Source organism: Protomyctophum parallelum (genome assembly GCF_964188405.1).
Source record: "Protomyctophum parallelum genome assembly, chromosome: 16".
In the NCBI taxonomy this organism is placed as follows: Eukaryota; Metazoa; Chordata; class Actinopteri; order Myctophiformes; family Myctophidae; genus Protomyctophum; species Protomyctophum parallelum.
In genome coordinates this window covers 42,247,016-42,274,429 of record NC_139711.1, presented here as the reverse complement: position 1 = coordinate 42,274,429, position 27,414 = coordinate 42,247,016, and the positions used below count along the sequence as shown (strand labels likewise).

General features: G+C 43.3%; 1 protein-coding gene across 1 annotated transcript; it reads right to left on the bottom strand.

The window, feature by feature from the left end:
- Window positions 1–110: 110 nt before the first annotated feature.
- On the bottom strand, window positions 111–18,523 carry rnf103 (ring finger protein 103). Its single transcript, XM_083785308.1, has 11 exons — window positions 17,990–18,523; window positions 16,260–16,441; window positions 15,588–15,733; window positions 10,772–10,926; window positions 9,912–10,027; window positions 8,635–8,704; window positions 7,399–7,757; window positions 5,702–5,834; window positions 3,998–4,084; window positions 3,301–3,503; window positions 111–2,105 (listed from the first exon to the last, which is right to left on the bottom strand). Exons 2-11 carry the CDS (start codon window positions 16,337–16,339, stop codon window positions 1,283–1,285), a joined length of 2,172 nt encoding a protein of 723 aa, XP_083641434.1. The 5' UTR covers window positions 16,340–16,441; window positions 17,990–18,523; the 3' UTR covers window positions 111–1,282.
- Between the last annotated feature and the right edge of the window lie 8,891 nt (window positions 18,524–27,414).

The following is a 27,414-nucleotide window of genomic DNA, read 5'->3' as shown; positions in this document are numbered from 1 at the left end:
AGACATCGGTTTGGGTAACGGAGAGACAGGGAACAGAGACATCGGTTTGGGGAACGGAGAGACAGGGAACAGAGACATCGGTTTGGGGAATGGAGAGACAGGGAACAGAGACAGCGGTTTGGGGAAGGGAGAGACAGGGAACAGAGACATCGGTTAGGGGAACGGAGAGACAGGGAACAGAGACATCGGTTTGGGGAACGGAGAGACAGGGAACAGAGACATCGGTTTGGGGAAGGGAGAGACAGGGAACAGAGACATCGGTTTGGGGAAGGGAGAGACAGGGAACAGAGACATCGGTTTGGGGAACGGAGAGACAGGGAACAGAGACATCGGTTTGGGGAACGGAGAGACAGGGAACAGAGACATCGGTTTGGGGAACGGAGAGACAGGGAACAGAGACATCGGTTTGGGGAAGGGAGAGACAGGGAACAGAGACATCGGTTAGGGGAACGGAGAGACAGGGAACAGCGACATCGGTTTGGGGAAGGGAGAGACAGGGAACAGAGACATCGGTTTGGGGAACGGAGACATTCAATTCAAGAGAACTGGGGCAGAAGGATTCCGTTTTTTCCTTGAAAACGTTTACAGAGGAGCTCAGAGATGGAGAGATGCACTAAGTAAAATGAACAGAGTTCCAGAGAGGGAGTTCAGTTGTTACAACAACAGAAGACGAGGAAAAGAAACATGGCTTTTGTTGTTGATCGAGGACTTTTGTGATTTCACGGAGAATCTGTGGATCTTATAGATCACTAATAGAGGAGCTTCCTTTAAGGGTTAATCAAACGAATCGATTATATATATTTTTTATTTTTAATCAATCGATTTTAATAGAAAATAATCAATATTTACTGGGGAAAATCTGTGAGCATGTAGACATGCTATTCTCTGTTACACTGTTGTCCAACAAAGTATTAAACAGGGGTTGTCAATTACTTAATTACAGTATACAATTGTTTAATGTTGACACATTAATAAATAAATATATCGTAAGAATAATCAATAGGAGTGTCACTGAGACAACAAAGGGTAGTTACAGCCCTAGTTGATTTCAGGATATTCTCAACATGTCTAACGCTGCAGGAGCCTCGGCTAGGGATCGACACAGATCAAACCTCTCGACGTCATCAAAAGTGCACGGTCAGACGACAAAGAGACAGCAGGAGAGGGGACGACAGACGTCAAAGGAGACAAGGACAGAGTAGACAAGGACAGAGGAGTCCAGGTGGTTAAGCGGGGGACAGACAGACAGACAAACAAACAGCACTAAGTGGGGGATGTGTGGTCAGTCCTGGGGGGCTGGGGGGGGGCTGCGTTTCTTCTTGTAGCTGGGCCAGCGGCACACGGGGCAGCAGTGGCGTCCGTTCTCCAGCCACACCACGATGCAGTGCTGGTGGAAGGCGTGGCCGCACGGCAGCGCCATCAGCAGCTCCTCGCTCGCAAAGTTCTCCAGGCAGACCACGCACTCCGAGCAGTGCAGCACGGCCGCAGGCCACGCCGACCAATCAGGGGCAGCGGAGGAGGAGGAGGGGGGCGGGTGGTGGTGATCGTGGTTACACGACGATACGGGTCCCTCCTCGCGCTGCGGCGTTCCGTTCCCGTGGCGACGGCACGCTTCGGAGGAGGAGACGGGACGGTCCTCGTCGTCGTCGCTGACCAAAGAACCGACGCTCGGGCTCGGCGACGGATCGCCACGTTCTTCACTCGTCCGATTATTATCGGCGTCCGGTTGTCGCGCGAGGGAACCATCACTGTCCGCACTGTCCACGACGACATCGTCGTCCCTCTTATCCGTCCCGCTGCTGTCCCCCGACTCCGCCTCCTCGGCCCCTCCCCCCACGGCTCGGAAGCGCCAGGTGGGCAGCGCCTTCATGTACTCCACGTCCACCAGGGGGCGCAGCCAGAGGTCGGGGAAGGCCAGGCGCTCCAGCAGGAAGTTGGGGTCGTCGTCGTCGCCGCCGCCCCAGTCGGACTGGTCGTTGTTGGCGCCCCCTTCAGGCCCGGGGAGCTGCTGCAGCGAGGCGGCCATGGGGTGCATCAGGTAGGAGGCGTACCAGTCCCACAGGCTGCTCAGCCACTCCAGGTTGGTGGCGCTCTCCTCCTCCACCCTAGAGGGAGGAAATGGTAAATGGCGCATTTATATAGTAGCGCCTTTATCCAAGGCAGCGTGCATTGCATTCACACACAGACGACCTTTATCCAAGGCAGCGTGCATTGCATTCACACACAGACGACCTTTATCCAAGGCAGCGTGCATTGCATTCACACAGACCACCTTTATCCAAGGCAGCGTGCATTGCATTCACACAGACCACCTTTATCCAAGGCAGCGTGCATTGCATTCACACAGACCACCAATCACCAATTAGTTTTCTCGAATTGGCCGATACCGATCTTGTGGGTAAGGGGAAGATTTGAATATTTCCAAAATTATTATAATACGTCAAAACTGTTCCTTTGTGTGTGGGGGACAATGTTTAGTCACAAAGAAATAAAAAGCAATATTATACTATGGGCTTCATCTTGCGCCACCCTTATCCCTTATCCCAAAACGTATTTGCCATTTTGAAAAACATTTTAAAATAGTTCCAACTAGCCGGCCTACATCGAGACGTGCGCTTGTAGATCGGCTATTTGAACTATTTTAAAAGGTTTTTTAAAATAGTAAAAAATGGCAAATTAGTTTAGGGATAAGGGTTAAGGGTATAGCCCTATATATCTGATTGACTTTTATACCACTTTAATGGTATAAGTTAATTAGTTTCAACAGATCGGGTAAATTGTGAGAGCTAGTGAGATACAGTAACATTTCAAAGAGCTGCCAGTCAAAATGAGTAACAGTGAAGAAAGGAAGTTACACAGCTGTAGCTCAGTTATATCACAATATAGATTGAACGTGGATTCTATTGCTAGTCTGACCACTACATGTTTTAGTCTAGTTTTATTTGACTAAATAGCATACGATTTTAGTCGACTAAAATCTACAGTTTATTTTGTTGGGCCTTGGTGGCGTCGTAATGCCTGATTTGACACTGGGTTGCATGCTATTGTCAGAGCGCAGCCAAACATAGAATGACTCGTCTTTTAGTTCTACTGGAACTCCTCTGCACTAATCACCTCCCTATTATTTTAATCCACTTTCTTTTTTTTGGCGAGAAAATTGTCGAATATATTTAGTCTTATTCTTAATCATCATAGGTAGCATAGTTTTTATTTAGTGTTAGTCAGTGAAAAACGTTTTTCCGTCACAGTTTCAGTCGACGGGAACGAACAGCGCGTCCTGTCCCTCCGTCCGTTCTGTACCTGGCGGCGCAGCGCCTCTTCTTCTCGAAGTAGTCGACCAGCAGGCCGTGGGCCAGGTAGGTGGAGAGGAAGAGGGCGGGGTGGGAGGAGTAGAAGGTCCAGTCGGCTCGCACCACGCTGGCCAGGGACGTGGTGTCTGCGTAACGCAGCAGCTTCAGGCTGTAGCCGTACAGGGAGTCCAGGTAGGGCAGCTGGAGCAGGGCCTGGTGGAGAGGACAGTGGTCTGGATTGATTGATTGAAAAGCGAGAAAAGCGTGTACAGTATAGAAAAATAGAGGGTGGGGGGGACTTTTAATCTATTACAGGGGCCAGTTTCAAAATGAAGCCATCCGTAACTTGCCGTAAGTGCTCTTTGAGAGCGGTTTTGAAGGATTCTAGGGATTCACATTCCTTAACGGCTGTTGGTAGTGCCGCGTTCCACATTTTAGTGGCATATAGGAGCGAAATTAATTAAACCCCTTGTTTGAGCCGAATCTAGGTTGCACGTGGTTTGTTGAACTACCCTCTGGTGTTGTGATTGTGGACTTTGTTGACATTAACAAAGTATTTTGACAGGTATCTTAGTGGTGTAGCGAATCTTGTATGTGAGTAGACCAACGTTTTCTAGACAGATCCTGAGAGCGGTCAGGTTAGATGTATCACAGGAACCTTCCTACATGGTTTATTTCTGAAGAGAAACCCAACGTAATGTACCTACCAGCACTGGCAGCCAGGACACCAGCAGCAAGGAGTTGTACGTTCCAAGTGTTCGGATCAACACCACGAAGCGCTTCACCGTCGCTCCCTGACAAACAACCAATACATGCAGAAAACAACACATAAGATACAGTACGCATCTTATGTTATTACACATTATATATTATTTTATAACGACAAAACAGCACTAGCAATCCAATGAATATCTGTTGTGATTTTCCCCTTTAAACACCTTTTTTTTTTTTTTTTTTAAGATATTTTTTTTGCGGCTTACGCCTTTTATTGATTTTTTAAGGGACAGATAGTAGGCTGACAGGAAACGGGAGAGAGATGGGGGGATGACATGCGGTAAAGGCCGTGTCGGGTCCGGGAGTCGAACCCGCGGCACACCGCGACTGGATCACCAGTCCGGTGCCCAGACCGTTACGCTACGGCCTGGGCCCTTTAAACACCTTTTAACCCGGTGTAAATAGCCGATCTACAACCGGTTGAAAATTGGCCAAATTGAATAAATCTACCCGGGTGTTTCGCTCCGCACGGCCATTGAGGACAGCAGAAAACTCTTCCTACTTCCCGGGCAAGGACTGTCTAAAGAGGACGAGACGCGAAGACCGTACGGGCGACGCCATGTTGCTCCATGGAAGGAAAGAAACATGCGCAATGGGCTATATGCAGCCAACACTTCCGCGTTCAGCTTCCTTGGTCTCAACTGCGCATGTTTCTTTCCTTCCATGGAGCACCATGGAGCACCATGGAGCAACATGGCGTCGCCCGCACGGTATTCACGTCTTGTCCTCTTTAGACAGTCCTTGCTTCTGGGTTGCTTCCCTACTTCCTTCACAGGTGTTACCAATGATACTAATCAAGGCTCCGTTTCATTTAGTGAAGGACCCCCATAACTCTTACGGGTCCATTTGGTTCCATTTGTACACTCTCAGAGTTACACACCCGTACAGAGCCATTTGGAACCCACTCTCAAGGACACTTTGGCCCCTTTTCCACCGGTTGGTTCCCAGTGGGAACCGGTTCAGTTCTTTTTGGTTTTTAGTCCATGAGCCAGAGCTCCAAAATGTAAACGTTAATTATGAATTAAGTGGGCAAAACCATACCTATATTAGATTGTTATCACCATTAAACTTCCCCAATTGAGTACTTACACGAAGACAATGATTTATTGTATTACAAATTTTACATTTCTAAATATGCAAATGAGGTATTATGTAGAAGTAAAATTTGCAAAAATATGAAAAAGATACTACTGTGGAAGGGTTATCATGTATTCATTTACTTGTATTGATCCTATAAACAATTTAATATAGGGTATAGTTTGTCCAACAATGTTGGAGCTCTGGCTCATCTAAAAACCAAAAAGAACTGAACCGGTTCCCATTAGGAACCAACCGGTGAGAAAGGGGTCTTTGAGAATTGAGACCCACTGGTGTTTCCAGTGTAGAGCCGACATGCACAACAGCAGCACCCTGACTCCGTTTGACCAGGAATGGAACAGAACCTTCATTTAGTATCATCGGTAACACCTGTGAAGGAAGTAGAGAAGGGGCCCCAAGTTCTTTCCAAAATGGCGTGTGTGCACAGAGCCCATTGAGGTGAGGGACAGAGGACAACGAAGAGGATGTAGCTATAGCGGTCACAGAGCCGTGTGAGGGTCAGAGGGGTCACAGAGCCATGTGAGGGTCAAAGGTCAGACCTGTGTGATGAAGAGGTCCATCCAGGCCAGCAGGTTGACCAGCAGCAGACTGAGGACAAACAGGTCGTTGACCTCCGGCTGCACCGAGCGCAGGAACGTGTCCATGGCCGCCAGAGACAGGAACTCCCCGGTGCTGCAACACACACGCACAGCACACGTTGCACTACTTTGAACCAGGAGTGAGTTCATGTTGAGATCCTTTAGGATTTTAAACGATTCTGGTTCCTTAAGGACCATTCCCTCTTAACGGTCCGATTCCTTGACACTATTCCTAGTATAGGGGGTCCCCATGCAGGTTATAGGAGAGTTATTTATGGTGGTCCTTGAAATTAAAATAGTTTGAGATCCACCGATATTGTAATTGAAGTATATCATCATGAGACGACTAATACAATACTTGTTTTGTTTATTTCTTTGCCACAATGTAGACATGAGATATAACTATAAAATGATGCTTATGCTTCTACTCAAAACCTACATTCTTTATGCAGTCAAACTGTGGAGGCAAGAAAGTTCACAGCATCACGTCGCTGCGGTGTCGCGTTTCCGCTTTGTCAGCTGTTCTTTCATTCTATTTACGACTGTTTGGTTCACACACACACACACACACACACACACACACACACACACACACACACACACACACACACACAGTACTGTCACAAACAGACACCCCCATGCTGACTGGTCAGTCGGTGAACAGCTGACACTCATGTCACCTTAAGGCCTATTCATACACCTCATCACCAAAAACTGGAGTAAGAATAGGCCTTTAGTCTCACCTGTTCCTTGTCATATTAAAACGGCGTTCCCTCCCACACACTTTGACAAAGTATTTCACCCCATTTCCAGGCCTGTAGCGATCATACGAAGCAACAAGACAGACTTGAGCAAAGGTGTCGCATGACAAAAATAATGTCGGCTCCACAAGCTTCACAATCACGGTGCATTGTGTTGTCAACTGGTAGATCTATTCTTTACACATCCAGTATAAATTAGTCCTACATTTGAACATGTTGCATATATACAAAATTACACTTTTGTTTTGTTTTTATGAACGAGATCAATATCTAAAAACAATGTTTATCCAAATATTTGCCAAAACATTTAATTACTTTCAAACTTTTTCCAGGAATGTACTGTACTCCTCCCCCATGCTGAGTCAGTAAACAGCTGATCCTCATGTGTCACCTAGTCTCACCTGTGCCACGTCAGTTTCAAATGTGTTGGTGTTGTGTGCATTAGGATAGCATTTAAAAACCTTACAAGGTTTTATTTGTCCATGCTATTCCTGTTGACTCCCAACAAGGGATCACTGATGAGTGAAAGTGTGTTTGGTCAAAATGGCGTATTAGGCCCGTCACAATTATTACATAATCACAATGATGTGAGACAATCACATTTATTTTTTCCATGTTGAAAAAATGCTAATACATTTAAAAAAAACAATGGTGGAAATAGCAGATCTACAAGATCAGAACGTGTTGCATAGATTTACCGTTCACACTGTGCTGTGTCAACCACAGCAGGGAACGTCATCAATGTGTTCTACGGTGGTGCTAAAATTATACTCTGAGTAATAGTTAAGACCTAAAGTGAGGAGGGCGACATGGATGCAGGGTGTCGGGGACTGGACGTTACTGTGTGTGTGTGTGTGTGTGTGTGTGTGTACGTGCACCCCTCTCTCTCTCCCCTACCTGTTTCCGTAGCGGTAGATGCCCTCGGGCATCTTGAGGATGTAGGCGGGGTCCTGCGTCACGCCGATCTCCGCCAGCCCGCTGTGGTTGTTGACGTCCCAGCCGCGCACGTCCACGAAGATGAACTCGATGCGGCCCGTGAACTTGACGGACAGCGAGGAGAAGAAGGCGGGCGGCTGCGGCAGCCGGGCGAACAGGAACATCTTGACGGGGTGGGCGGGGTCGGGCCGCCACTCCTCCGCCAGCTGCTCGGCGCGGCGCAGCGTCTTGATTCGCTGGGACACGTGAGACGTCATCCAGCGGAAGATGTGCTCCGTCTCGATGCGCCGCCCGTCGTACTCCTTCAGCATCACCTTGCCCTGATTGGTCGGGTCGGAGTGGGAAGGAAACGCACCTTTTAGAATGGGTGATCGGGGCCTGGGCCGTGGCTCAGCGGTCCAGGCACCTTGGCTGGTAATCCAGTCTGGCAGTGTGCCGCGGGTTTGACTCCCGATCCTGACGGCCTTTGCTGCATGTCACCGACATACAAGCTCGTAGCCCGCCACTGCTATTTTTGCAAAATCGAAGTACGACTGACATAGAAACATTTTTCAACAACTTTTTCAGAAAACTGTCAGGATGTAGAAGACATTTTTTTAATCTGATCTCAGGTCAGAATGGGTTAAAGTAGTTTGAAGAATTGAAAGATGAGGGGTAATTTAAAACGTCTGATGTCCGTATGGCGGTAAGGGCTGGTCCCCATCAAAGGTTCTCTCCAGGATGACAGCTGTCAATTATAGCAGAGAGATGAAACCAGCAGTCAGAAGAAAAGCCAAAATAAGAGTGGTGCGTGGGGCTTGTGCCAGATACCAGTGGTATATAGACCATAGACGTAATATAAAGGCTAGATGACTCGCCATATTCGAAACCTTTTTTGGGAAATTAACGCCCTACTTGATCACACTTCAGCGTCACACAAAAGCATCAAACGTAGCAGATCCACAAGCTGGAAATGCGGCGTTACAGTTTTGGACACATGAGGTTTCCACCTGACAGAGACGATTTGATCTATGCTTATGATTATGATATTACAGATAGATACAAAATGCAATGACATATGCCTTAATCAAACATTTATTGTACAATGAGATGAAGGCAATGGCATGTTTGTGTGAGGAACAGAAAATTTAAAATAATAATAAAAAAGGACATTTTAAAATCAATTACATAAATTTACATTCCCCTCCCCGTTCCTACCTTGGAGGCTGATGTCTGTGGAACGGACATGATGAGGGTGGAGCGCTGCCAGCCACGCTTGGCACACGACCTGATGGAATAAATGGTAAATGGTGTATTTATATAGCGCTTTTATCCAAAGCGCGTGCACTACATTCACCCATTCACCCATTCACACACACACACACACACACACAGATGGCAGAGGAAACCATGCGAGGCACCAACTTGCACATCGGTCAGCAATTAGGGGTTCAGACTCAGAGTCTTGCTCAAGGACACTTCGACACTAACTCTGGGGGAAGCCCACAGGGATCGAACTGGGAACCTCACGGTGCCCACTGGCACTAAAAAGACAAAGAAAACCTCCCGCTGTTTTCAAAGGTTAGCCATTCATCAACATTGCAATTGATGGCTATCAACCAATGGTTTACATTTATGACCGGAGCACTACTTTGACACCGACCGATTAAAATCATTCATTCAGCCCATCTATGTCATGTCAATGTCATTCACAGACAAACGTTGCATGAATGCAACTGCACTTTAGGTCACGAGTGTTGCAGCCATTGTCAGACAACGGGAAATGGGGCCCTAATATGACATTAGCTTAGCACATGCAGGTGTGTTACATTCTTTACGGTAAAAAGACACCAGTCAGTGTCCCAGAGGGAAACATTAACTAGTGTGCTGTGTGTGCACGTACGTGACTGTACACCATGCCCCACATCTATTGTTCACATGGTATTGTGGAGGAGGGAGAAAGTGACTAATATCGTGTGTGCACAAAGGTGCATCTAAAAAAAGTAGGGCCCGAACCAGTAGTTGCCATGTCTGCTTATTATAAGCGACTTTTGGCTCGTTTTTCTCTAAAGTCACAAATGTAAATATCGGTAGTTGCGGGTCGCGTTCATTTAGGTTCGTTTCTAAAGTGTACAGCATTTGTCTACTTGGTCTTGCTTCCTAATGTTGTTTAAACCAGTGGTTCTCAAACATTTTCATGTCAAGGACCCCCCAAAACACATTTTTTCTTGACCCCTGGAAATATTTTGTGCCAGGGAGACCCCATACAAGATTTGTGTTGTTAAAACATTTAATAAAACATTCCACCTCTAAAGAAAATCTGATTATTTGAAAATAGCAGAGTTTGTAGATCTGATATTTTCAATCAATTTATAACACTCACTAAAAAAATAAACGAACACCGATATATATCAGTCTGGACGATACACAGTGACAGAAAACGACCCCCAAAACGTGAGGAGCAGGGACTAAACAATCATGAACGGTTTTCTCACCTGTAGTCGTGGGAACAGTTGAAGGTTCCCGTCCGGATCCCAAACTGAGACACCTTCTGCACCATCTTCCCCCAGTTGGACTTACTGAGCAACGGACCTCGGTCCTGGGCTATCACCTACAGCAGGGGGATTCAACTAGATTAGGACGGGGGGGGAATGTAGGATCATCGGGAGTGGGGTGCGAATTTACAAGGTTTCTGCACAACAACAGCGCTGATATATCCATGTTTTGGCATCATCATGGTCATTATGAATATGATGTGCGGTTTTGCCAATGTGAGACTGGTATACAAAACGAACAGCACATACTGGTTTGTCCCCTCACACAAGATATCAGAGTGAAATATGGACATGAGGGTATTGATTTGAGCTCACTCTTTGTGGGCACTAACAGAGAGACTTTGCATATTTATGCTACATGCCTGCCTGTCACTTGTGGAGCAATAGAAAGCTCCTGTTGTAAAGGGATTCTGTATTGTGTATTGTATATTTTTAATGTATTGTACCCTTTTAAAGTTTTTGATTCATGGGTTTTTTATTATTGTTTGGACCCAATGTTTTATACATTTGTGTCAATAAAGTAACTAACTAACTAACCCATTCTGAACGGGCACCCATTTTGGTGTTAGCATCATGTTATGCTTTAGCTATTTAAAAATAGCAGACCTACAAGCTCATATCGCGCCACCGAGTGGCGCGATACGAGCTTGTAGGTCTGCTATTTTTGAAAAATCGAAGAGCGACTGACATTTTTAGAATCTGATCTCAGGTCAGAATGGGTTCATCAGACCCAGTGTTTGTCCGGCGGAAACCTCGTATGAATCTGATCTCAGGTCAGAATGGGTTAACTAATTAACTACCTGCACCAGCCAGATTCCGTCCTTGGTGTCCTCCACCAGCTCATAGAAGTGCATCTCTCCACTGAAGGAGGTGCTGCTGCCCACGTCGCCCCCGGCCTCCGACTGCTCCTTCTCCCTCTTTATGGCCGAGTACAGCTCTCCCTGCATCAGCTCTCCTGTAGAAACAACAACACAACATGACTTAAAACCACTTCTCTCTCTGTTAGGCCGAGTACAGCTCTCCCTGCATCAGCTCTCCTGTAGGAAACAAGACAATATATGACTTAAAACCACTTCTCTCTCTGTTAGGGCGAGTACAGCTTTCCCTGCATCAGCTCTCCTGTAGGAAACAAGACAATATATGACTTAAAACCACTTCTCTCTCTGTTAGGGCGAGTACAGCTCTCCCTGCATCAGCTCTCCTGTAGAAACAACACAATATATGACTTAAAACCACTTCTCTCTCTGTTAGGGCGAGTACAGCTCTCCCTGCATCAGCTCTCCTGTAGAAACAACAACACAACATGACTTAAAACCACTTCTCTCTCTGTTAGGGCGAGTACAGCTCTCCCTGCATCAGCTCTCCTGTAGGAACAACACAATATATGACTTCAAACCACTTCATCAGCTCTCTTGTAGAAACAACACACTTTAGCATTTAACCACATAAATTAAACCATAATTTTATACTACACTTTCCACAAGCTCACAATGGCGTGGCGACGTGATGCGTTGAGCGTCACTGGCACAGTGCTTAGTGGTTCTGTGAGTCTTATGAGGATCAAACGGCCTCTAGGACCACAATGTCCCCAGGACCATTCTGTGTCAAACCACTTCAAACCACTTTCTTTGCCATGAATGCGGGACCTCGTTTTTCTCTCCACAACCCGCCTTTCTCAGAACGAGGAAACTCGTCTTTGATTAATGTAATTTAATCCAGTAATTAAACATATTAAAAATGTTTTACTCACGTTAGACAGCCTACATACGGATCCGACATGCATGCGGCCGCGCGCACACTTATTTGTCCCTTTTCTGCTCAAAATGAGACAATCTAGGATGTTTAGGACCTTATAAAACTTGAAAACAAGCTAAGCTAAGCTAATGATGCCGGGCGATGCTGTTCCAACTTCCTCCTACAACAACGGCTATGGGGGGGCTACACGTCCTGGTTAGTCGGGGGCCCTTCTTCTTCTTTGGTTTTTCACACATTTTTCTGGCACTGGCGACATGATTTCCCCTGGAGGGCTGGGATGGATTGTGTTGTTAACCTTAAACAACCTCATGCTGTTTACACTTGTGACTAATAAAAGTATTCAATCAATCCGGCTAGCTAGCAGGTAGTGCTTGTAGACTTTGGACTTAGGTGGGGCCAGAGAGAGGCCCCCACCTACTGTGGTATTAACGCTTCTGGTGCATGCAAGTCAAAACTGATACTGATACTGAGAAAGACATATTACCAAGTCTAAAACTCTTTATGTGATGCTAAATTAGAATAGGATTAATATAATTTCTGTCGGGTGGAAACTTCATGATACTTTTCAGAAGCTCAGAGTGTGACGCTGTAGTATGTTGTTATGAAGTATGGCGTTAATTTGCCAGTTTACTGTATCTCATTCTACAGTCTTGCTATTGCAAGAGTGCAAGAACAAGTGAGAAGTCATATTTCAGCTGGACAGTTTGTGCCATTATCATGCATACATAATGATCCGACTGCGAGTGTCAAATGTTTTCTGCATTCTTTGGCATGGTAAGAATGTGCCTTGTACAGAAGTTCCTCTCAACCCTTCATGTCAAGGACCCCCAAATTGATATGTATTTTCCCTGCGGACACCCGCCCGCCATTTGAAAAGGTTTTTGCCAGGGACACTATAGAAGATTTCCAAAAAAACATTCAAAATTGTTCTTTTGAAATCAATTATTTGACACACAGGGAGCCTAAGGATTTAAGGTAAAAAAAAAAAAAAAAAAAGTCTACTGAAGATTAATGCATGGACAAGTATTTTTAGATCCTGCTGAGAGTCCTTTAATCGAGTGCTAGGATTTCACTCGGAAAGGTCCCCCACTTCCGTTCCCCACCAAAACCGGTAGGCATAATGTTCCATTGTTACCTTACCTCACGCTGGTCAAGCTAAAGTCTCTCTAGGAGCATTAATATTCCAAACGAGAGGCATGCTGAAGTCAGAAATTAAGACAGAATTATGCCCATCTGGTCTAAACCATGGATAGTTCTCTAGATTAGGAGATACGAGGCATTCTTTCTGAGCCGTAAAAAAGGAAGTGAACGGCGAAGTTTGGTGTATGGTGACGAAGGAGAGGCCAAAAAAATTATAATCTGAATTTAAATGTTTTGTTTGATATCAATAAAAAAGCTCTAAGACGTGTGTACACGTCCAAGGTGACCTATTGTTGGATTAGAGACGTTTGTACACGATTTTATTTTTAAGTTTGTAAAGAATGTGTTAACTAGTGCAGTTTAAAAAAAATTGTGCTGTATTTTTTAGGTGATAGTAGGCTGAACCTGGCGTACACTAGGAGTGCGGTGTCGAGGGAACGCTACAACAATGCAATGAATGAACACACAGACACACAGTGTCACACAGCCGCCAGCATCCCAGACTGAATTCATTCATTCTCCCCAAACGAAAGACGATGACAACGCAAAGCACAGGACAGAAACCAACCTACACGAGAGAGGAAAGGATCAGTGGTCAGCCTGGAAGCCAGAGCTTCTATAAAAAAACTGGCACACGTGAAAGAAGTGTAGAGAGAGGAGAGTGAGGAAGTTTAATAAAAGTAACCCATTAATATGATAATCAATCCGTATTGTGGGCATGTCATTATAGGTGAAAGGTTTTTCAGAACACGAAGCAACAAAGAAGAATTAAACTACCAGCTCACAACACTCATCTACTACTACCAGTCTCATCGCTGATCTGCTATTTTCACAAGTTTGGTTGGCATGACGGTCACCGCTGTGCAATGACAACGTATGAAACAACACTTAAGTGGTTATTCAATTCGTTGACATTAAAATGGGCACAGTATATGTACAGTTGTACACTTCTCGATTATTCAATTAATTGATAAAGTAAAAGTTGCAGTCCCTAGAAGAGCGTTGGATGAGAAGAGAAGAGAAGAGAAGAGAAGAGAAGAGAAGAGAAGAGAAGAGAAGAGAAGAGAAGAGAAGAGAAGAGAAGAGAAGAGAAGAGAAGAGAAGAGAAAAGACGTTATTTGAGCCCAGGGCCATTTCCATGTCAGTGTGACCCACTAACCCTGCATTGTAGTTTGTTTACAAAGTACCTACAGATCCGGTTTATAGTAACTCTGTTGTCAACTTGTCATAGATATAGCATAGACTATTACAGGTCATAACATTTAAATAAAGTCAGCCCACAGGCAAGATAAGCTTCTTGTGTGACCCAAACATTTGTAAGTTTGTCCTTGGCACTTGGGATGTGCGCGAAGCAGCACTGACCTTTCTATATTTCCAATACATCCCGTTAAGGCGTTAACCACTCAAACCTTACATGCTTTGCTTTGACGTACTTCAAACAGCGGAAAATAGCTGATCTACAAGCTCACAATGTGTCACGTTTGCCTTGAGAGCTCGTAGACTGTATGTAGACTGACTATTTTCATTATTAATATTAAGTAGTTCCTACTTCTGACCATCAAGTCGTAATGTATTTGTGTAGGTTTGTGTCCCGGGGGAGTGGCATATCAGCTGAAAAGGTTACGCACAAGTTGCTCAGAACAAAAAGCCACTCGGACCGGCTTGCTTGTTTAGTATGAAATGGAAAATCTCTTCCTTATTTTAATCATTATATCCTGCTGGCACACAGCAGGGTTGTTTTGGGTGCTTCTGCTGTGCCTGACGCGTGAAAAAAAAGCCTCCATCATCCAAACAGTCAGGAAACCTGCTTTTCAGGTAGATGGATGCATTCTCAAAACAGCTCGTGGGAATTTTAGAGGAAAGACGACCGCAAAAGAAAGAAACCACCTGCTATACGACATCACACACGCATATACACATGCAGAGCACGTGCATGCAAGTGACCAGGGAGAATTTGTGTGAACCACGAAAATGTGCGCAACAAAAACGTATAGAGTCCAAAAATACACCTGGATAACAAGGTAATCTACTAATCTATAATAGTCATAGACACAGGACTTTAGTGCCTGGGGGGGAAACTATTTAACGCTAAGAGAGGATTCTATGACCTGTAATGTTGACACTGGCATGAATGGTATGCGAGACATCTGCACAGGGTTCTTAAACGGTAAACCGTTGAACTGTCCCAACCCTAGTTTAGATAGTTAGGGCCTAGGGGGAGGTTTCTGATGAACAAAGCAACTTAGAAACTGCCTGGGGGACACACAAAAGCCAGGGCAGACGTGAAAATTCCCATGCGGCCGTTCTACCGGGCACTCTACTGATCCATTGCCGCCCCCTACATTTTAACCACTAAGCCGAAAGGGATATCCCTATGGCTGGGGGGGATGTTAGACTTTTTTTAGGCCATCAGGCTGAGTTTTTTGAGTAGGGATGGAGCTTGATACCCGATACCCGAACAAATCTGATAACAAGCTTATTGAGTACCCTTTATCAATAAGCTTTGTTATCAAGCCTAGCGGCCCATGACGTCATATTTAAACAATCAAGAGGCGATCAAGAAATAAATCTAAATCGCCCATGCTGGCGCAAACATGTCGGTCTAAAAGTGTATTGATACTTGCCAACCAGCACTGCCCAGGTAAACAAAAATGGCACTTTTAAATGGCGTTACACATATTAACCAGTTAGCAGTTTCTTTAAGATCCGGGGTCTACTTGCCTGACTTCTCCACCAGCTCGCTGACGTCTCTCTTCTCGGCCAGGCCAGAGTAGCCCAGACCGCGGCACTCCAGGATGGTCCGCAGCTTCTTGAAGCTCAGCGTGACCGGGTCCACCAGCTGCGTGGCAAACAGGCCCGTCTCGTACCTGTTACAGAGAGAGACGTAGTCACGGTTTCACCGTTATTCCTCACACATTTTATTCCACAAAACTATGGATGCATAAAATAAAGTGAGCATTTGTTGATTACGGTAGGTTTTTTCCCACAAAATGTGTCATTTCTTCTTAACAGTTGCTGCCTTTTAATTTAAACACAAATAATACAGTAGCCAAATTATAGATGGTATCTCTTTGGAAGTAAATACATGTTTAAACATCTGTGTCGGCTGCAGGACCTCGTGTCTGCAAACAGTGTTCATTTTGTTGACTAAGATTAAGACTAAACAATTTCATTTCAGAAGACTAAATATGACTAAGACAAAATGGTGTGTCATTCAAAAGGACTAAGACTAAATCAAAATCTGCTGGAAAAAACCTCTTTTGAACCCGATGAGACGTTTTTCTGGGCACGATTATACGGAGCCTCTACCATTAATTCTTTGTGAGGTTTTAATAAATCACGGCTTTTGTTAATAGCTAAACCGTGTTGCAAATATCCCATCTCTCCTCGTACCAGACGACCGCCTCGAAGAAGCGCGCCAGCACGAACAGCACCAGGAAGTAGAGCAGCAGGAAGAACAGCTTGAGCCACATGTTCTCGTCTCCGTTCTCCGATGTGCCCGCGGCCTGTAGGGGGCGACGATTACTCCGATTCACACTGGTCTCGGTCAGATGTCGTCGCTGGGTGTCATTGGTCTGTAGTACCGAGACAAGAACACCAAGGCTTTGTTAACTCGTTTAGACCAGGGAACGATTCTACAAATGCCTTCAGTTTTCTGAAAAACCCCATGTTTCTATGTCAGTCGTTCTCAAACATGTCAAGGAATCCCCAAGATTATATGTAATTGGCCGCCAACCCCCATCTGAAAATATGTTGTTCCAGGGACCCCCCCCCCCCCCCCCAGAAGCAAAGATTTGAGTTAAAAACGTTCGCTCTGAAAGGCTATGAACTTGTAGATCTGCTATTTTTCAATAGCTACAGTATAACATAATGCCTAAAACACCAAAAGGGGTTCCCGTCCTGGAACACATCTGTGTCGCTTTAGCGTTTAACCACATTAAGCATTATTTCGTACTTTAGCTATTGAAAAATATCAGGTATACGAGCTTGTAGATCTGCTATTTTTGAAAAATCATGAAAACGTGTGCACATCTTTGAATATCATATTCTTTCACAGCAAACGTTTATAACTCAAATCTTTGCTTCTGGGGATCCCTGAACAACATAATGATGGGGTCGGCGGCCAAATACATTTGAGAACCACTGAAGACATTTGTAGAATCTGGTCTGCAGGTCTCAATGGGTTAACACAACAAAACAATAAATACATTATTCTAGTATTCTACCCATCATTTCTCTCTATTAAGTCTATTTTAGTGCTGCACGATTAATCGAAAAAAGATTGCAATCTATCTATACAGATTCAGACATCAATGCAATGTAATTTCTGAATTTGAGCATGAATCGTGCAGCACTGGTTGGCTGTCTTCAAGGGAGGTTTAAGTCGAGCACTTTGGTGTCGTCTGTTTAAAGCCACATGAATGTTCAGCAACGACAGACTAAAGACAACAAAATGAGAAAATGAGAATCACGCAGCACTATATAATAGTCTCTCTCAGAGTTCTGCTAAGATGTGGCACTACAAGGTGCCTGTCTGGTCAACTGAACTTTAATTCAACGCAATATCCCTGAAAAGCGTTCTCCCAGTGTGTGAACATTCTGGAACATTTTGTTTTAAACATTTTAACAACACAAATCTCGTCTGACTGGGGCCTGGGGTGTAACTGGCACGACAGAGTTTCAGATGAGGGGGGTCTATAGCCAAATTATGCCATATATTAACATTAATTTGGGACTCTTTCTGACATGAAAAGGTTTGAGACTGGTCTAATAAATAATGTATACAATGAACAATGTTAGTAGTCATTTAGCAGAAGCTCTTCACCAGAGTGTAAACAATGAACCTAACAGATCAGACTAAACAATATGCTAACTGTCAAAAAATGATCTCTATATTTCCGTACATTGTAACCTGTACATATTGACCAATGGAAGCATCAGTCTAAAAACAATAGTGTAAAAAAATAATCTGTACATTGAAACTACAGATAGCTAAGTAAACAATGAACCTATAGCATCTGTCCGAATAGCAGCATAGCATCTAAATTACATTTCAAGCTTTTTGGTCACGAATATAAGCCCTTATAAATTTCAACATCCTTGAAGTGAAAACGATTCGTTACCTTCCAAACGACTCGTCCTCCTCTGCGTTGTGTGGAGCGAACAACACCAGCACACAGTTAGACAGTACAGAACACTGTGTGAACTTATAACCGACGTTATAAGCTCCTCCGACGGTTGAAGTCTAATAACGCTTCATCTTGTGTCCGAGGAGGCGGCGATCATCTCCATTCTCCATCAACAACAACATGAAAGTCTGTCTGTCTGTTGATCCCCTCCTGCTTCGAAGACAATTAGCTTTTTAGCAGGCAAACACACACAGATACACACACTGCATATGGGCCTTTAGTGGACTGGGCCTCGATTCGTGTGGGAGAAAACACCTCGCAGGCAGCCCAGACTACAGGGCCTGTTGTCTGCACTGGATGGAAGACAATAAGCTTATACTAAAGTCCTGGTTCGTGTTGTTTTGATGGTGGTCCGGGTTGTTGCGTTGTCGATAGAGTCAGAGAGGTGAGGATGAGGTGGTTGGTTGTTGTTATTAGATCTTCATGATGGCTTCCATTCCATTCCAACCTCACCTAGGCCTGCTCTCTGCTCTGTGCGGAGTGAGCCGAGGGCTGTTGCCAGGTTCTGCTGTTGTGTGAGAAGGAAACAAGCAACTCTATGAAAACAGAAAACAATTATTAAAGCACCACTTTTTCAACTTATCTTCATATAATTGGTCCTCGACTCCTCACTAATGTTCATGATAAAAAATACCACAATTATTTTCTGGCTGTGGGCAGTTCAGAAACCGGTCCACCAGTGACATCATCGTTAGGCAGATTTGTTTAAACAATATAAAAATAAAAATAAAGATTTTTATTAACGATGGTTTCCATAATATGCAAAAATGGATTCCCCAACCATGATGGGAACAGAGCGGCATTCCGACGCATCGCCATTCCGACCATTGACTTCATGATCATTAGTAATTCTGCAAACAATCAATCAAACCTTTGCTGCATGTCTCTCCCCCTTAATTCTCTCTCTCCCTCTTTCCTGTCCATCTTCACTTGATACTATCAATAAAGGCAGAAAAGCAAAAAACTCATCTTAAAAAGGGGGCGTAATTATTGGCATTAGAAAACTATACGTTTACATTGCTAAAGCAAGGGTCGAAATATAATAAAACAGTTGAAATAATAAATAATCGGTAGGGAATAAAAGTTATTTTTTTGGGAGGGTAAACAATTAATATGCATTTAGTATAGCACAAAAAATAAATTGACCCACTTAGAAGCCCCAGAAAAACCAACGTCGCTTATAATAGGCAGACATGGCAACACTGCTGATCAGCTGCTGTGCATAACAAACTGACGTCACGGCACAGCAGCACTGTGCTTCCTGTTACACCAGCCAGCTGTTACTGTAATATTCCACAGGATGGCGGCGTTGGATTCTTTTTTAATGACATATCGTCATTTTAACCATGATAGATTCATCAAAAACACCCAGGTAGTTTTTCTGGTGACTGATATTTTCCTTCCAATACGTGAGGGGGCTTGTTTTATCATTTACTGTTTTCATTTATTTTTTATATTTATTTTTGATTCTTTAGTCTCTTAATTCCATCCTCCAGGAGTCCTCATTCTTTTCCAAAAACAATTTGGATGGACGTTGAGGCATATGTATAGCCTACCAGCCAGTGTTGATGTGACTTGTGACAGCAAATTAAAATGAGTTTTAGTCATAAGTCTCTTGAAAAGTTTTCATGAAGTTTTAGTCACATTTTAGTCACCTGGAATGTTTTAGTGTTAGTCTAGTTTTAGTTTATGACTTTAGTCGACTAAATCTACAGTTGATTTATAGTCGTATTTTTGGTGGGCCTTGATGCCATCATAATGACTGATTTTACACTTGCTAAACTGCGACGCGTTGCGAGCTGCTATTTTACTGGATCTATTGTCCACTACTGGTCACTTAATCGTAACATTTTAGTCTAGTTTTTATTTGTTAATGAAATTGTCAAAATATTTTAGTCTCAGTTTTAGTTTTAATTTCGTTTCCATTTAGTTTTCGTCAGCGAATAAAGGCCTAGTAGGCCTATTAGTCATGAAATCAACACTGCTACCAGCCACTATGGCAGAAGGAACCACAGGAGGCCAATTATAAAGTCAAATATGCTTCCAGATGGCACAGCACGTCAGTAGAAACCAGTGGTGGAAAGTACATTACTTAAGTACAGTGTGTGTGTGTGTGTGTGTGTGTGTGTGTGTGTGTGTGTGTGTGTGTGTGTGTGTGTGTGTGTGTGTGCGCACGCGCGCATGAATTACATTTAAATACATTAAAACTGAACTATGTAACTTTTATGAGTATGTTAAGACAATTTTAATATTTGGTCTTCCTGCACTTCTATTGAGACATATTCAGCTTGTGTCAAAGAGGTCATGTCTCACCTAGGACACAGAATCTGACCTGAGGGTCGAGATTTAATTTATCCCGAGCAAGCAGAACAAAAAACATGGCAATACATCATATACATAAAAAAGTAGTTATCATGAATCATACGTAAGCTAAGAACGTAACAGTGGAAAATTTATATAATGAAATATGCATATACTATATAGTGCTATGTCTACATAAAATGCTATCTAAGTTACAAAAGTTGAGCCTTTGCATACGCCTGTAAGGTCATCGGGGCTAGGGCAAGTGCTACGGGCCAAGATGGAGTCTGAAGAGGTGGGTTTTCAGACTACGGCAGAAGATTGGGAGTGAGTCTGCGGTTCTGAATGTAATGGGAAGTGCATTCCATAGTTTTGGAGCCGGAAGGGAGAAGAGTTTGGGACGTGTGGAGCGCTGTCCTGGCTGGCATGAAGGTACTTCCAGCTTCCCTGCGTTGGCTGATCTGAGTGCGTGGGAGGGTTTGTAGGGTTCGATCAGACTTGCAAGATATGGGGGTGCCATACTTTTGGTTGCTTTGAATGCCAGCATCAGAGTTTTGATACAAGTCTGCTAAGAGGATTTTAAACCCAAGACAGCCTATTAGTGCTCTTGCCAGAATACGAACCCTGGCATTTTGTTAGAAATGTTGAGTATATGGGTACCCTGCAGCATCTAAAAACTGCCAGATGCTAACTTGCATATGTTGAGCAATTTGTATAATTGGCATAATATGTGAGGCGTGTCTGAAGCCTGTCCTGGACAGGGTATCCGATGTAAAAACAAATCCATCCTATACACGACAGTATAGTGGAGCTGATGTAGCCCAATATAAATGTTATGAATCTTACATTTTCACAAGCTTCTCTAAAGTTGTCATCACTATAACTCCCATTTACAGCGGCCATTATTTTGTTGCTTAATAAACAATGCACTTATTGCTAATTTGCAAGTTACCTGACCAGGACAAACTGGTTTAGCTCGCAGGCTGTGTAATAATCCGAACTTATCAGATAATGTGAGAACATCTTCGGGAGGTGCAAGCATAGCCAAACAAAGTTCAATGAGGCACTGTGGGAGTTGCGAATGATGCCATTTTGTAGTTATTGCCTACCCTTAGCTGTTTGAACAAATCTTCAGATGTTGGCAGTGTGCTTAAAGGACAACTTCAGTTTTTTTCAAACAAAGTTAATGTTTTAGGTCGTTATCAGAGAAAGTAAAAGATGAGTGTCCTACTAGACCTCAATAAATTACATCTGGCCACAAAAGATCACGTTATTTACTGATCCTGTGATCTTGTGGCCAGATGTAATTTCTTAGGGTATAGTAGGACTATAGTAAATGATAAAAAAAGAAAATCGCTATAACATTTTGTAAAGAAATACATATTCAGGCCCATGCTCGAATGCCCCCACCCCCCTGTCAAAAACAGCTAAAATCCCTAAAACAAAAGAAAGCGGCAAATGAAAAAAGAACTCATCTTTTACTATCTCTAATAACAACCTAAAGGTCCTAAAGCATGAACCTCGGTTGAAAAAAAACTAAAGTTGTCCTTTAACAGGTAGACCTATAGAACATTATGCATACTAGTCTCACAAGCAGGCAAGACGTCATTTAACAGCATATATATCAGAACATAGGGGTATGTGCTCGGTTAATTTGAGATTTCTTAATTTTTATTTTGTTATATATCAGACCAACAGTCTCACATGCAGGCTCTTATGTCCAAATAGAGAAACTATCCCCACCTAAAGGAGGTTTATTATACTTATTGTAATAAAGGCCTACTGATACTCCATGTTGAGTGACATGAAGGGAGAGCAGCTGGCGGGGTGTGTGAAAGCAGTATTATGTTAATTTAAATTGAGATATTCATAAAAAATATATATATATTTCGTGCTGCCTCTCATATAAAGTCCTGGAGAGATATTGGCCCAAGGACAAACTTAGTTGATTACCCCTGCTGTACAGGATTCATGATAGTTTTCTACATAGACTCAGTTTGCCTTTGATATTAAATGACCACTCATTATCAAGATGATTGTGATTAAATGCTTTTATTTTTTAACAGCAATGCGTGCAAACATGGGCATAATGCATCAACTCCCAAACCCCCTGAAAACGAGATGCTGCAGCTCTCTTTTTCTCTAGTCAGGAATACTAAAGAAAAGGCATTATAAGAACAGAAACATAACATGCTAAATGTGTGTCTTGGAAAGAAAAATGCATCCCTCAACAGTGCTTATTTCGACGGAGGGACACTAGGTGAGATCAGTAAGTGCTGCAATGGGGCGGGTATTATTTTTAGTCTGGCCAAAACAAAATAGTCTGTCCAGAAATGGAACTGGGGACTTGCTTATCGTAGCATGTGGTATGCAGTATTGAAAACTCACCACATTGGTCACAGGTAATAAAAAAAGAAAAAAAAAAAAGGGGTAATTTTCCCCAGACTGCCACATCCATAAGGCTTTTCTCTCCAATAATGTTTATTGCCACATTGGTCTCAGCAGTAACATTTGTCTGGAGTATGGATGCGCATATGTCTCTTTAAATGTTGTGAGCACTTATAAGTATAAAAGGCTTCTCTGTAGTGTGATTTGGGGTCAGATATTATTTTGAAGCTTTTCTCACACTGGTCACATGCCTCTCTGCAGTATGATAACCCATCTGATGTCTTTAAGGCTTCTTTCCAGTATGGCTGCGCATATGCCTCTTCAAATTTTTTGAGTACTTGTAACTTTTCCCACATTGTTTACAGAGGTAAGTCTTCTCTGTAGTATGACTCTTCTGGTGTGATTTGAGGTCAGACATTATTTTGAAGCTCTTCCCACATCGTTCACAGCAGTGGGGCTTTTCTCCAGTATGGATGAGCAGATGTTTCTTTAATCCCTGTGCAGAACGAAAGCCCTTGCCACAGTGCTCACAGGGGTAATGCTTGTGTGCAGTGTCAGTGTGTACCATCTGGTGTCTCTCAAGATTAGTCCCATTGGTGAATCTTTTCTCACACTGGCCACAAGCATAAGGCTTCTCTCCGGTATGGATGCGCTTATGACACAATAAAGCACTTGAAGTACGGAAACTACTGCCACACTGACCACAGACGTAAGGCTTCACTCCAGCATGGAGTAGCAGATGAGTCTTTAATGTACTATTGGCCGCAAAACCTTTACCACACTGATCACAGCTGTAAGGCCTCTCTCCAGTATGGATGCGCTGATGGCTCTTTAATTGTCCCGGCTGACAAAAACTCTTACCACACTGATCACAGCTGTAAGGCCTCTCTCCAGTATGGATGCGCTGATGTGTCTTTAAATTTCCCGTATGACAAAAAATCTTACCACACTGATCACAGCTGTAAGGCCTCTCTCCGGTATGGATGCGCTGATGAAGCAATAATGCACTTGTAGTACGGAAACTACTGCCGCACTGATCACAGCTGTAAGGCCTCTCTCCAGCATGGATGCGCTGATGTGTCTTTAAATTTCCCGACTGACAAAAACTCTTTCCACACTGATCACAGCTGTAAGGCCTCTCTCCAGTATGGATGCGCTGATGAGTCTTTAATTTAGTACTGGTCGCAAAACCTTTACCACACTGATCACAGCTGTAAGGCCTCTCTCCAGCATGGCTGCGCTTCTCTTCTCCAGTGGGAATTCTCGGGTGTGTTTGCGGGTCAGAACATGCGCTGAAGCTCTTCCCACGTCGACCACAAGAGGGATGTTTTGGTTTCCCTGGGGGCGGTGCCGATGAGTCATCTGAGAAAACAAAACAATAACAGATGAATTATAAATATGTAAAATGACATGCATTTCTATAGTCATTTAATTTGCAACAAAATTATTATTATTATTTAATTATTATGCAATTAATTCATGGTATTATACTGTACGCGTAAGTTTGTTTTGTCAGCTAATGAGCATCCTAGCTGAAAGGTATTTCACTACAAATTCCTTCTAAATCAGCAGTTCTCAAACTTTGTTCGAGTCAAGGACCCCAAAATGGTATTATGCATTTGGCCGCAGACCACCATCTGAAAATGCTTTGTATGAGGGACCCCCCCCCCCCCCCCCCCCCCCCCCCCCCAGAAAAGAAGATTTGTGACAAAAAAAAATGCAAAACCTTTTCAAACACCTTAGCAAACAAATAGCAGATGTACAAGCTGTCAGCACGGTCTCTACTTAGAGAAGCTCTGCTCTACAGGTCCGGATCTACCATATGGGCACTTTAGGCACATTCACACCTGATGCCCAAGGGCCCCCGGGCATCAGGGGGACATAAAACTAAATTAAACTATTCAAGAGACTATGACTAAAACTAACATCAAAATGTGCTGCCAAAATCAACCCTGGGTTAAACCTAGCAAGATTTCCCATTAATAAACAAAAATACATTTTCGAGGTGGGTTGCACAATTTCAGCCAATCAGGACAGTGTACTCATTTATCAGCTTAATTTAGTGGCTGAGTAAGTTCCAATGTTGTCTGCTCATTTCCTTGTGTCATCACTTCCAATTACACATTTATTTGTTAATTGATAAAACAAAATCCCCCTCAAGGAAGATAACTTAATACTGATCAAACTGTAGACATAGGCTACCTATTCCGTGGTATTCCAGGTTACACACAGTTTGCGGGTCAGAACATGCGTCGAAGCTCCTCCCACACCGACCGCGAGCGGGATGATTTGGTTTCACCGGGGGCGGTGCCGAAGAGTTATCTGAGAATACAAACAATAACAGAGGAATTATAAATATGTAAAATGACATGCATTTATATACACCGTAGTCATTTCATTTGCAAATAAGCTCTGGACTGGGTCTCTGCCTTTTATTTATTATGCAATTTATAGAATTGTCCCGACACCAATAATGGTATCGGTTACTCAGGCCGATACCACCCTCAAGTACTCGGTACCGGCCCCGATACTTTGACCCGAGTACCAAAACATCCACTTGACACTAGGCTGAACGAATGCAACGTCTGACCCAACAACCGCAAGTCTGACCAAACACTGCAGCAAATCACCAAAAACAGCCGATCTACGAGCATAAATGACAATTGACAAGTGTAGATCAGAGAATCAGAGATCCATCTGCATCTATGAGAAGAAGGGGTAAAAGAAGTAGTTACTCCCACAAAAATAAAGTACTCGTATCGGTACTCGGCGAGTACTAAGAATTAAGTACTTGTAGGCCTTCGCGTACAGTACTCTGTCTAAATAAAATGCTATCGGGACAACTCTAGCAATTTATTCATGGCATTATGAGCGTACGTTTGTTTTGTCAGCTAATGAGCATCCTATAGCTCAGTGGTTTTCAACCAGTGGTCCTTGAGGGGGTTTCACGTGGTCCCCAGCTAAATGATGCACAGTTGGTAACAAAATGGACCGTTCTAGATCTTTAACACATTCAGGCCTGATGTTGGAAAAAAATAATAATAATCTAAATCATGACAATTTTCTGAAAGATTTGAGGCACATTTTAACGATAAAACAAAATAGCAGACCTACAAGTTCATAGCACTCCACTCGGTGGCGCGCTATGAGCTTGTAGATCTGCTATTTTTCAACACCAAAATGGGTTAAGGGAACTTAAGGCCTCACTCACACCTTTACGACCGACTGACAGTGTTGGGCAGTAGCTAGCTACAAGTAGCGAAGCTACATAGCTTAACTACATTTATCAGTAGCTTGATGGTAGCTTCACTCCTTTTGAACCAAGTAGCGTTTTTTGTAGTGTAGCTATTTTTAGACCCAAGTAGTGACGTAGCTTTCAACAAAAGCTATAAGTTACAAATTGACTGTTAAATAAAGTTTTGTGGGGGATTTTTTTTTAATTCCAGCGTGTGTAACCTAAATTATTGTCTAAGTGAAAGTTTTCATATTGAAAAATTTGATCGCTAACGTGGTTTAGCGACTATAGTACTTTGACAGCTCATTCATCGTAGCTTGTTTACAAGTCAAACGGACTTCTTGTGCAGAAACTGCCCCATCAAAATAAGAGCCACTTGTATTGATTAGTCAACACTAGTTTTATTTCTAAGTCTACCTACAGGACATTAACATCTCATTTAAGTGCCTGTCAGCATTCTCTCAATCTGAGTATCCCATCCTCAAATATTCGGTAAAACAGTGCCTATCGAGGCAACAGTCTGTCTTGAGAGACTAGCATTATCTAGTCTAAATTATGTCTCTCAGCTGGTGTGCAAATGGCTAGGCTGTGGCAATAATAATAATTTAAAAAGAAATAACAAAAAATAACTAAAATCGTTCATTTTTTGGAACCATGAACTTTAGTTAAAAATGTTGAATTATGAACTGAATTAGTTCCTTTAAAAAATGTTAACTGTGAACTGAACTATAGTTAATAAAAAAAAAGAACTTTCCCAACACTGAACACATGAATCAGCTGGCTCCTGACACCGCAAGGTACATTAATACAAGTAAATGTGAAAAAGTTGACACCAAAAGCCAGACAGAGGGCTTGTTTCCTGTTTGTTTTTTAATAAACAATCAAACTCAGCATTTTTGCCTGCCTATTAGGCTATTTGTTCGGTGGAAACTTGATCATTAAGTTGATAAAAAATATTTTTTTTAAAGTAGTGTCCATGTAGCTAGCTACTTTTGCCATGTAGCTTATAGTGTAGCTTGCTACAATTATCTGGGGATAGCTTCGTTGTAGTTGAGCTATATTTAATAGAGAGTAACTGGTAGTGTAGCTTACTACATTTTCCAAGTAGCTTGCCCATCACTGCCGACTGATGTATGCTTGTTGTATGAGATGTATAGCTGATGCAAGCTCGCAATGCATTTCCAATGGGAGTCACATGGTTTGACACAACATCTGTGTTGTATGAGGGGGAGGGGGGCAGTCGAAGCCATACTACAGCTTGTAGTCCAAAATGCTGTATCAAACCATGTGACTTCCATTGGAAATGCATTGGGGCGGCCATGACACTTACATCTTGCTTACATCTAGCATGCATCAATGTTGTATGCTAGATCGAAAGGTGTGAGTGAGGCCTAACTTGAGATCGTAAAATGAAACCAAATGGACCCGTATGGGT

Excerpts from the sequence above, each read along its gene's own strand:
- rnf103 (XM_083785308.1), bottom strand. The coding sequence starts at position 16,339 with ATGTGGCTCAAGCTGTTCTTCCTGCTGCTCTACTTCCTGGTGCTGTTC. Across the intron at positions 10,927-15,587 it reads CGAGCTGGTGGAGAAGTCAG|GAGAGCTGATGCAGGGAGAG; the intron begins GCAAGTAGACCC and ends TTGTTTCTACAG. Across the intron at positions 4,085-5,701 it reads TGGACCTCTTCATCACACAG|GGAGCGACGGTGAAGCGCTT; the intron begins GTCTGACCTTTG and ends GTTGTTTGTCAG.